The sequence below is a fragment of the Haliotis rufescens genome, unplaced genomic scaffold (assembly GCF_023055435.1).
Source record: "Haliotis rufescens isolate VD_foot unplaced genomic scaffold, xgHalRufe1.0.p SCAF_7, whole genome shotgun sequence".
In the NCBI taxonomy this organism is placed as follows: domain Eukaryota; kingdom Metazoa; phylum Mollusca; class Gastropoda; order Lepetellida; family Haliotidae; genus Haliotis; species Haliotis rufescens.
Window position 1 is genome coordinate 52,647,638 of NW_025964361.1, and position 11,383 is coordinate 52,659,020.

The window sequence follows — 11,383 nt, forward strand, 5'->3', positions numbered from 1 at the left end:
TGTGTGGGGACGTTACATAATGGCAATCTTCATGTTACCTGTGTTAACTACCAGTTAGGTGGGGACGTTACATAATGGCAATCTTCATGTTACTTGTGTTATCTACAAGTTGTGTGGGGACGTTACATAATGGCAATCTTCATGTTACTTGTGTTATCTACCAGTTGGGTTGGGACGTTACATAATGGCTATCTTCATGTTACTTGCGTTGTCTACCAGTTGTGTGGGGACGTTATATAATGGCTATCTTCATGTTACTTGTGTTGTCTACCAGTTGGGTGGCGGCGTTACATAATGGCTATCTTCATGTTACTTGTGTTATCTACCAGTTGGGTGGGGACGTTACATGATGGCAATCTTCATGTTACTTGTGTTGTCTACCAGTTGTGTGGGGACGTTAGATAATGGCAATCTTCATGTTACTTGTGTTATCTACCAGTTGGGTTTGGACGTTACATAATGGCTATCTTCATGTTACTTGCGTTGTCTACCAGTTGTGTGGGGACGTTATATAATGGCTATCTTCATGTTACTTGTGTTGTCTACCAGTTGGGTGGAGGCGTTACATAATGGCTATCTTCATGTTACTTGTGTTGTCTACCAGTTGTGTGGGGACGTTACATAATGGCTATCTTCATGTTACTTGTGTTATCTACCAGTTGGGTTGGGACGTTACATAATGGCTATCTTCATGCTACTTGCGTTCTCTACCAGTTGTGTGGGGATGTTACATAATGGCTATAGACCTGTGACTCTCTGAGGTACAATAGGTCTTCAGCAACTGATACTTTCCATGAAAGGCGACAATGCTTGTCGTAAGTGGGCGACCAACGGGATCAAGTGGACAGGCCAGCTGATTTGGTTGATATATGTCATCGTATCCCAATTGTGTGGATCGATGCTCATGATATCAATCACTGGATTGTCTTGTCCAGACTCGATTATTTACAGACCACCCTCATATAGCTGGGATATTGCTGAGTGCGGTGTTTAACAAGAAGCAAACAAAACAGAATGTCTATTCCTATGTTAGTTGTATTGTCTACCAGTTGGGTGCTGGTTAATAGAATGGTTATACTCTTAGATGTCATTGTCTACCAGGTGTTGATTCTGTTTCGGGCTTTTCTTCCTCTACATTTGTCACAGAGGAAGAGGATGATGAACACCAGGAGCTCCGTGATCTCCATGACTGTCAAGATGCTGGCTCCGAGGCACAGTCCCATCTGACCCCCGACATTAGCTGTAAAAACAATACCCCATCGACAATGGAAATCAGAAAACAACCTCTGTTACGAGGGACTGCAGGATATGGGGACAGAGTCCTGCTCTATTTGCAATGTGGAGCTATTTAACTGCTAGCGTTAATATCCAAAACGCCAATACCTTTTTCTCGATTAAATATTCTTTAAACTCTGAACTCTGTTGAGTATGTAATTTGGGTTTTATACTATTTTGCTGACAGACCAAACGTAATAAACAACGAGAATATGATATTAGAGCCCACTGTCCTTTCGTGACTAAGGGTTGTAACTCTGCACAGTGAATTGCGACGATTCAGACCACATTGTCACTCGTTCGAGGCTGAATGATTTAAGGAATCTTTTGCAATGAGACAATATCACTTGGAAATGAAAAAATATGATACTTACAAAACAGCGAGGCCACTGTATATTGAGCTTGTTGTGTAATGGATGTCACTGTCATCTGGTCGTAAAACACTCTCAGCTCCAGAAAGTTTTCTCTGAATAATAGACATCAGCAAATATTTTTACACCTACTTGAAAATCTGTTGGAAGAAACGCCACCGACATTTCTAAAACCCACGAACATGGTTTTTCCATACTAAGGATAAAAATCGAGCTGAAACTGGAAATCAAATCAGTCACCAGCGATCTTGGCGCAAAAAGAACTGCTACGCCAGTTCCGGAGCATTTCGTGACTCAGATATTGTATAACTATCAACAGTAACGGTTCACATGGTTCGAGGCATGTTTTAATGCTATCTGGCAAACGTTTGTTATTCTGAGAGCAAAACCTTCCCGAAAGAACTTTTCATTGTTCTGTACTTGATTATTAATAAAACATACAGCATTCTTTTTTAGATCTGTTACTGAGTATTTGACGCCAGGGAAGTTTGTTTCGGGCGAAATTGATTAAGACTGAAATATTGGTTTGAAACCAAGATTTATCGTGAGTATTTGAATGAAAGCGATAAAAGTTTTTTCGTATTCATTAGAAAAGGTGAGCTTATCTGTCCCCTCTGGTGGAATGCATCACAATTACATGGAAAGGCAAGCCAATTGTTAACCTGAAAAAGCATGGGAACATATGGTTCAAGTCAAAATAAGGACATCATTCTTGCCACTGATGCGTCAAATTTAGAAATGTCCTCCACATGTCTACCATAAAAAGACATCCCTTTTGTCATACAGTCTTGTGGAAACTGTTTTGTCACTCTGAATGTTTATGCATAGATCTGAATATGAAATATGAGGTGGTTTCACTGGTCTTCTTTATTTCTTGTTCAGGGTAAATCAGTGGAAGGGAATTGGCTCTTTTAGTGGTTATTGAACGATATCAGATCATCGATATACTTGAGCTTAAGTTAAACTTCTTGTCCAGATTGCTTTGTTTTGACTCCACCAATCCGAACACAAATACCTATTCATATGCATGAAGAAAAATATGCATCAGCAAGAAGGGGAACACAATTGGTGCCAGTGGGGATGCCTACTTCTTGCCTAAATGTCTTACCCGTTAATTTCTTACCTCCATTCAGAACATCAATGGCGGGAAATAAAATAACCATGGTTTGTTGTTAACATTTATGTTTGGGAAACAGAGCATGATCTGTATGGACGTCTTACTTCATGCTGCCCTTGTCCCGAGCCCTCGTGATGTTGAGGAAGGTGTTGTCCCAGATGTTTGCTGGGAAGGAGCTGGAGGACACCTGGGCAGGGTACCTGTCGAACGTGCACTCACTGACACATCCACATTCCCTCACCAAGGTACCGTCCTGAGACATTGATCCTAGTATTAAAACAATAAATGCATGTAACACGTTTTGGATATTTGATACATAAGCAGTGATTAAGTACTTCCTACAGAGTTGGTAGGGAGGCCTTGAAGACGACCCCTGATATGGAAGGCCTGTCACGTTAGCAACACCAGAAATGATCCAGAGAATTCACGGTGATGACTGACTGGAGAATGTGTGAACGTCATACTGCTAGTTCAGTAGGCATTTCCCAGGAAAGCGTACATACCATTATCACAGAAACTTTGGCAATGAAAACATCGTTGAGTTCCAACACTTCTGACATCTGTTGAAAAACGCAGCTAACACAATGTGTCTCGTTAAAGTCGATAATGTTTGAAGCGGATCCAGAAAGGTTTTTGCAAAGATTTGTGACTATAGATGAAAAGTATATGCAAGCAACTATCTCCAAGTGCTTACTTGATCAAAGCATGTTCCTCAAGTTTGTCCATTTTCCATTTGACTCAATTGACATCATGTAACACAGACCATTATAAGATCACCCACAACAAAAGATTTCACTATTATGTAATTCCTTCCATGTGAGGCTCAGAACTTATCAATTAACCCCCAAATGTCTAACTTGTACTTTCTTTTCTTCACTGACTTGTGACTCCAGCTCGTGTCTTTTATTGTGTCTAATTGTTGTCCTACGAAGATGAAATTACAAGACCAGGATTTCATGGTTGCATGAAATCTGCCTCTTGTGTGTGTGAATTGCAATATTAAAACAGAAGAGTCCTCGCCTCACTGTACGAGAAGGACTCTACTATTATTGGTATATAGACAGTATACTTACTGACAAAGGGCTTGTAACAACTATCCAGTTTTGCCAGCGAGCATCTAGGACCATCCTCTGCAATAAAATCAATAAATACTGCTTTTGAAGTGTCAAGAACAGTATGCAAAGATCTTTTTCCAGTTGAAGGTGTTTGGACATGAGGTGATGAGTAATACAATCTCGTTTAACTCAGATCCTAGTGCCTGCAAACTTAACATCGATCTCAGGACATCCCATTACAGGTTACATCAGAGCCTTTCGTGAACTTTGACCGACCGACAAACGAAGAAGTCAGCATTAACCAATCAGAAAGCAGCTTCCTCAAGCTTTTTGGTACAAGTTTAAAACATTTGACTTCCATTCTAGACTACGCTTTGAAAATATTGATTCAAAATTTAAAAATGAACAAAAGAAAATATTGGAATGTCTCGCAGATGGTCGAGACTGTATGGCAGTACTTACCGCCGGTAATGGAAAGTATGTATTTTAAATAGTGATCTCATTGAAGCGAGAGAAATGAGGAATCAGTCAGAAGTACCATCCCTACCTGTCGTGTTGACCTTTTTTAAGTTTGCGTGATTAGAAAACACATTCTGCATGTCACTTTCCCAATCCAGAATAAAAGCGACTCTCTGATGAGTCGAATGCAAGGTCGTTCTGAAGTGACCCGTATTTGAATGTCCTCAGATATTAGTTTTGCTGGAACAAGAACTAAGATCTTTTTTAATGAGATTGTGTGGAATAAAGATGACGATGACTTATTTTTATACCAAGTTCAGAATACTCAAGCCATGAGAACTGATAAATGCAAGTGATGGTTTTGATGATGGTGGACGATTTCCCGTTTTGTTTGAGTAAAACAATGACAGAGGATTTCAATAAGAACAGTACTGGCAGAAATACTTTTTAAAAAATCAGCTTTTGACACATTTAGATGTTTACACCCGATCGTTTGGGGATGAAAATTACCCTTTCCATGTTCATAAGAAATCTCGGACGATCGTACGATTATGAGCTAGACAGACACTCAGGCCTACATAATCGGCTACATTAGGTCTTCAGGACGAATTTGCTTCCCCTACCCAAGGTGTCATCCGCAGACTTGGTTATATTGGCAGGTGGTGTCGTGCAGTCATTCAGATTCGTGTGGGACACATACGGTATTATGCTTCATGACTGCTGTGCTTGACATAAGCACAACATTCACAGATCTCCCCCTCAACGTTTAATTAACTGTTACTTTTTGTAATCTTTTAAAGAGATCGCCTCTAAGTCTTGTAGAAATCACAAAAATGAATCAGTTGGAATGTCATATGGCATGAAAAGTAACTTTTTCCCTATACAGTGTGACTTAAATTCATCCTAATATTTCTGGTGCCATTTCTGTCTCCAAATATGAACCCATTAAGGTAAAACAAATTGACTGCAACATTCCTTTGCTTATAAACTTTGGATATGCACAGGACTCAAAAACCTACGTGGGTCAGAAGGTCCGACACATCCACACTCACTGAAGGCCTTCATCTGAACACACTCCATGAAGCAATGGTTGTAGGTGTAGTGGGAGTAGTACTTGAGAGGGTTAACAAACTTGGAAGAGGTTGTGTCCACACATTTCATGTCATCAAATGCTGTGTAGGGATGGGGCTGGTACATATACTACAAACAAAGCCACAAGTTATTGATGTTTTCTTTGAAATCACCGACTGAATGTGGGGCCAAACGCCCAGACGATTGTTAATGTATGGGTGTCGACAATGCCCTAGATGTAATGAGCAAATACAGGACGAAGCATGAAAAGGAAGAAAAAATATACTTTTTCATAATGAGGTCACAAATAAAATTCATTGATTCACACTTCGAGTCCTAAACAACATGAGATTTTTGTGGGTATTAAGGTAAATGATATCGCACTGTTCCCCTTCAAACTTAAAATAGGATCTTAGATGCAAAGCCTTTGCTATTGACAACAGAAGTACCCACCACAAATTTTTGCATAGCAACAAATGTAGAGAATCCGGGAGCGGCCATCACCACAGTGGAACTTGCGTCTGGGTGTACGCGTGGATCATGGAGTAATACCTGCATATACACACAGGACTTTCTTACTGCCCACTTTACACTGTTACATTGTGATCTGAAATCCATTCTAAAACTAAAAACAGCAGGGTATTCAAAATCTTATCTCTATCACATGGAAACAGAGACAAATTCATACCAAACTTCTACTGTGTTTGCGGAATGTGAGCTTTACTTTGCTCCTATATTCAGAGGCAGGTCAAGGACTGGAACCAGTTTATGGGTGAGCACTTCCTGTCCTGCGGGAAATGTCCAACTCAAATCAAGATCGAGGTTATTTTGGACTTGAATGGAAACAATTTACGTGCTGAGGAAAGTGTGCATTGCACAAACTATTTAAAATATCAACTGCTTGTACAAACGTACTCGTAAAAATTAGAGTAAGGTAAGTAGACATACATATGTATATAATTTTTTTATTTGAAGTTTACACGATATACGGCTTTTCAATTGGACGAAAGGTCAGTCACATGACCGCGAAATTGACGTTCATAAGTGTATGAACGACACAATTTGACGTTCATACGTTTTTCACGAGACCGTGTTCTTGAAATGACGTAAACACTGACAGACTACTTCCACATTTCTAGGGAAACCCCTGCGGAATTCCCTAGCACGAAAACATACATAAGCGTTCTTTCTGATCATTTAGAACCTTTATTCTTGGTCTTAGCGTTTCAGTATACGTTGAGAAATGTCAGAGAGCGTGACTGCATGATTGTTCACGAATATCCTCGCTGCGGCCTATCCTAATGAACAAACGAAGAAATGCACATCTAAACTATCGTAGAATCGACTCGATCCGTGTCAAGGCTGACATTGACCGTCGCCAGCAATCTAGTGTCTGTTTGACGCATCTTTAGTCACCTTTCAATGATCGACCAGTTGATCAATGATGACTAACACATGTAAACGCCACAGGTTCATTAACAACTCCGGAAATCTCTCCCGTCACGTTTATCGTGTCGGCCATTTTGACGTCTACTTGATGTAAATGTATTACGACGCGCTGTCATTGTGACTGACTTACTGAGGTAGTTCTTTACAGACCTTTCTGATCTAATGAGGATATGATTTGAATACATGTGCTGCGTAAGATGTTTCTGAAGAGCAAGTTGTGCACCCATACGCCCATGTCACCTCTCTTTTTGAGGAACTATTTTAATCCGCGATGTAGTTGGTTATTGTATGGCTGTCAGTGTAAACTTGAAGTCACACGTACTAAATAAAATTGTGTTTAGATCTTGGCCTACATCCTTTGAGGTAAGAAATTGTGATATAAAATTATAAGAATTGACTTTCACTTTCGCAAGCTCCGACGTTCATACAGTTTGGCCCTCACTCTATGAAGGTTCATACTCCAATGAACTCCTACAAAATGAAGGTCAATTCTTAAGTGAACGTTAATTAGCCTCTTGTTCTAATGAGATCTGAGGGTTTCTTATACAGTTCAACATTATGAGACTTTCTTGTTGTTGGTTTGTTGTTTTACGCTGCACTCAGCAATATTCCACCTATATGACAGTGGTCTGAAAATAATGGATTCTGGACCAGACAATCCAGTGATGTATCACATGAGCATCGATCCACGCAATTGGGATCGATGACATGCTTCAACCAAGTCAGCGAGCCTACATTGAGATATTTCCTTTTCAGTTTGAAATATGCTCAAAGTGATGTTTATGCCAACTCAGTTACTTAGGGAAGACGTTATTACCTTAATCCCTGCAGCCATGTTTTTCCTGAATGTGTAGTCGTTCTGATTAATGTTGAAAGAGAGAACGAGGTTTGCGTCTTCTCCTGCCGTCCACACTTTGACCATTTCACTCAAATTGAAGTTGAAGGTATGGCACAATCCCTCTTTAGTGAAAACAGGTCGAAACTTGGTCATGCAATCAAAGATGTCACCTTGAAAGACACACTGAGACAGCATCTTGGATCCTTCCATAGACATATTCTTCCACCATTCTAAAGACAATGGTTCCTGAAACACATCTGAAGTTGGTGCAGAAAATGAGATTATTTTCATCCGCAACATAGAACTATTGAAGAAATAGTTCATCATGTCTGGGTAAACATCAAGACGTGATTTGTTGAGGGTGCATCTGTTGCAGATGGTGACGGCAGGGAACTCGATGGAGTTCTGGATTTTGGGTGTGACCTTGGTGACGGTGGGGTAGTCGTAGTAGTTCCCTATCTCCCCGACAAGGTTATAAACGAGAAACGCCGAAGTTGAACACATAGCTAAAATCCATAGCAATCTGTCGAATAAAGATTATTAGAATGAGTATTGTAAAGTTGTCAAGGGTATGGACTGTTAATGTCATGGGGCCTCTCAGCGTGATCTGGATTAGAATTTGGTAGTTACTCATGAAAAGTATTACCCCTACCCAGTAATATGTAAGTAAACTTAATCCTTATTCAATTTTCTGTAATAAAAAGATGCACAGGATGCCACGACAGAATAGCGTCGGGTTTATTGTTATCCTAAATATGAGAGACCACACCCAATCGAAATAATCTTGGGTATAGTTGGCCCTCCTACAACACTAACGCCTTTGTTACTTCTGTTTTTTGTCCATAATTGCAGTAGCCTCAGCTCTAAAATTGATTTGTAAACGATGTCTACAAATCAGTAAATTCTGGTGATTAGGTGATGAAGTCACTTTCCAAAAACGAGTCCCGACTACCAGACTAGTAATCCCACGTCGGCAATGTTGGATAAGTCCATTTTGTTAACAGGTGGGTTAAGTTTGGTATTTACCGCATATTCTCACAATCCTCATGTCAATTTCTCCATTACCAATTGTCATATCTCTCCCACTACTGGATACGATCGTTCGGCCACTACGTTATCTACGTAGCCCAGCTACATCTATGGGAGACAACTCACTAGACACTTCCCTCTAAAAAATAACGTCATCCAATATATGGCGTAATCAAGTTGCGAGCGCATATTGGAATCTCCAGAAATGACGTCACGATAGAGCAATGTTTTATCGTAAAATAAAACAAGATTCGTTCTACATTGTTCTTTGTGATTTATCGCATAGCTATCATTTTTTAGTATTTTAAACGCGAGACGAAATTACTCGTTTCAGTAAATACCTCCAGTACCTCCATATAACCTCCAGTAAAGGTTTGATTTCATAAACACTTGTCCACAATAGATAACATTAATGTCATGCAACTTCTCAATAATAAACTTAAGACTCGACTTCACCAAACCATTCGATAATGGACTGGTATAAATTATTTAAGAGTGGTAAAATAGATAAATTCTTCACATTGGCACAGAACATATATGATATTACATTAAACTAGTGTACTTAACAATACTTAAATTAGAGCCTTTCCGCCGGAGCAAGCAACTCAGAAATAAGGCAAATGAGAATTTATCCCCTGGATTTATTACTTGATTGAAAGGAAATACAACTGTGTTAGTATACATTGTTCTAATAATGACTGTTGCACTTATTATCAGTCAACAGATTGGCACCGAGAGCAATCGGGAGTTGGACAACTTGGTACTTGTGATGCAAGCGTGACATTTCGAAAGCGAGGTCCGCATATTTGCTATGTTTTTCCTCAATCTTGTCAATCACATAAGTGTCAAAGGGGACAGAAAATTCAATGATATAAATGATTTCATTTGATTTTTCAAAAAAGGACAAGATCAGGTTTGTTGGCCTGGATACGTCTGAAGCTGTAAATGGGCCTATTCCAAAGAATTGTGTATTTATCGTTTTCCATGACGGCCTCTACATATTCAGTTTCGTACCAAGGGTGGACCTCTGTGTCAAAACCACAAGAATGGCGGAGGCGGTAATAAAATGATCGAGCTACACCATCATGTCGTTTAAGATGCTGTGTTTGTGCCAAAGTTGGACATCCACTGACAATGTGTTGAACAGTCTCATTAAATTCATTGCATAATCTACATTTCATATTTACATTTTTTTGCAAAATCACACATTGACGGTTTCGAGTGGAAAGTGACTGGTCCTGAGCAGCAAACAGAAAGCCTTCTGTTTCACTTTTCAGGCCAGACGACTTTTTCCAAGCGAAAGACCCTGCAGGATTGCTGATCTTCTCAACACACTGCACATAAACTCGATGCAGTGGTCGTTCAGATAGCCTCTCCTTTAAAAACTGAGTCTGGGCCGACCTGATATGGCACTTCGCTTGGTTGATACTCATTTCTGTACTGTCCAGCAGTACAGAACCATCAACAAAATCAACACCGACATTGAGATTATGACCCACATCCTTAGCGAGTCATGCTTCACAAGAGGATCATCAGACAAATAAATGTGTGCAGAAGTGCACAAAACAATTCTATCATGAAGAGCCCCAACGTTAATCAAACCGCGTCCTCCCATAATGATTGGTAAATATTAATTATTATTATTATTATTATTATGTGAAGATAACCTACCTATCCGTAGATGCTTCTAAGATTACTGTATAAAATGGACACTCAGTGTCAAGATATCGACGACGGGAAATGTCCTGTTTGTTAATGGTATTGTCACATGGGTACATCTATGTATTAAATTACATAAAAATATAATTATAAGAATAGTTTGTCTTGCCCGGACTGGAATATTTACAGGCCTGTCATATAACTGTGGCATTACAAAAGACACAAACAAACATGCATCTGTTAAATACAACCACACCTACCCACGAATGCTAAACGGGCTCATCGAAGGAAGTTTAATCTTATCAACTGCATGAAGGCCTGTAGACTGACTGAATTCAATCCATAGATCTTTCAATCCGTACTTTGGCGTACGCCGGTCTGCATCAAACGTGACAGTCTCCGTCTTCTCATCCATACTGAATGTTTCTGTAGGCGAAGTATATGTCATGGTAAGACCACATCCGAAGGGTGAGCGACAAGTAGGAACATGTTCATGGTTAGTATGGTTACAAATACGTTACATTTACAATACTCAAACAGGTACGGGTTTGGCCTTCTCTGGCACTGTCAGGGTGAAGACCTGGAGACATCTCTTTCAACTGTTATGCTTAAGAAAGTAAGTGTCAGCCTTTTCAAATTTGAATACCCTTATATTAGAGTTTTAGCGTTGTAAATGGCAAAGAAGATTGAATCTTTCCCGTAGGGACATACAAAAACTCTTTCACGTTTCTTATCTTATGCCGAAGTCAGCAAAAATAATTATGATACACATGCTTATTTGCTAATGTTACTATCTTTACATGGCAGCAATATGAAAGAAATTGGAAATTGTGGTGAATGCTTAGAATACCTTTATGTAATTCAATAACCTATAAATGTAATCAAGATGGTCAAAGAATATTTAACATACTTGAATAAATACATCATTTTGATTTACAATTGCTTTGGGTATTATAATACGAACAATTTTCATTGTAATTTTCGTAACAAAGAAGTAAAGTATGAAGTACTAGTACACGGGCAAGTCATACGTTCTCCTGAATGTATGGTATAACATGAA

General features: G+C 39.4%; 1 protein-coding gene across 1 annotated transcript; it reads right to left on the reverse strand.

The window, feature by feature from the left end:
• Positions 1-899: 899 nt before the first annotated feature.
• Positions 900-10,738, reverse strand: LOC124133746 (acid-sensing ion channel 1A-like). Its single transcript, XM_048388214.1, has 9 exons — positions 10,584-10,738; positions 7,596-8,158; positions 6,073-6,136; positions 5,802-5,973; positions 5,297-5,477; positions 3,837-3,893; positions 2,868-3,030; positions 1,650-1,741; positions 900-1,240 (listed from the first exon to the last, which is right to left on the reverse strand). Exons 1-9 carry the CDS (start codon positions 10,736-10,738, stop codon positions 1,095-1,097), a joined length of 1,593 nt encoding a protein of 530 aa, XP_048244171.1. The 3' UTR covers positions 900-1,094.
• Between the last annotated feature and the right edge of the window lie 645 nt (positions 10,739-11,383).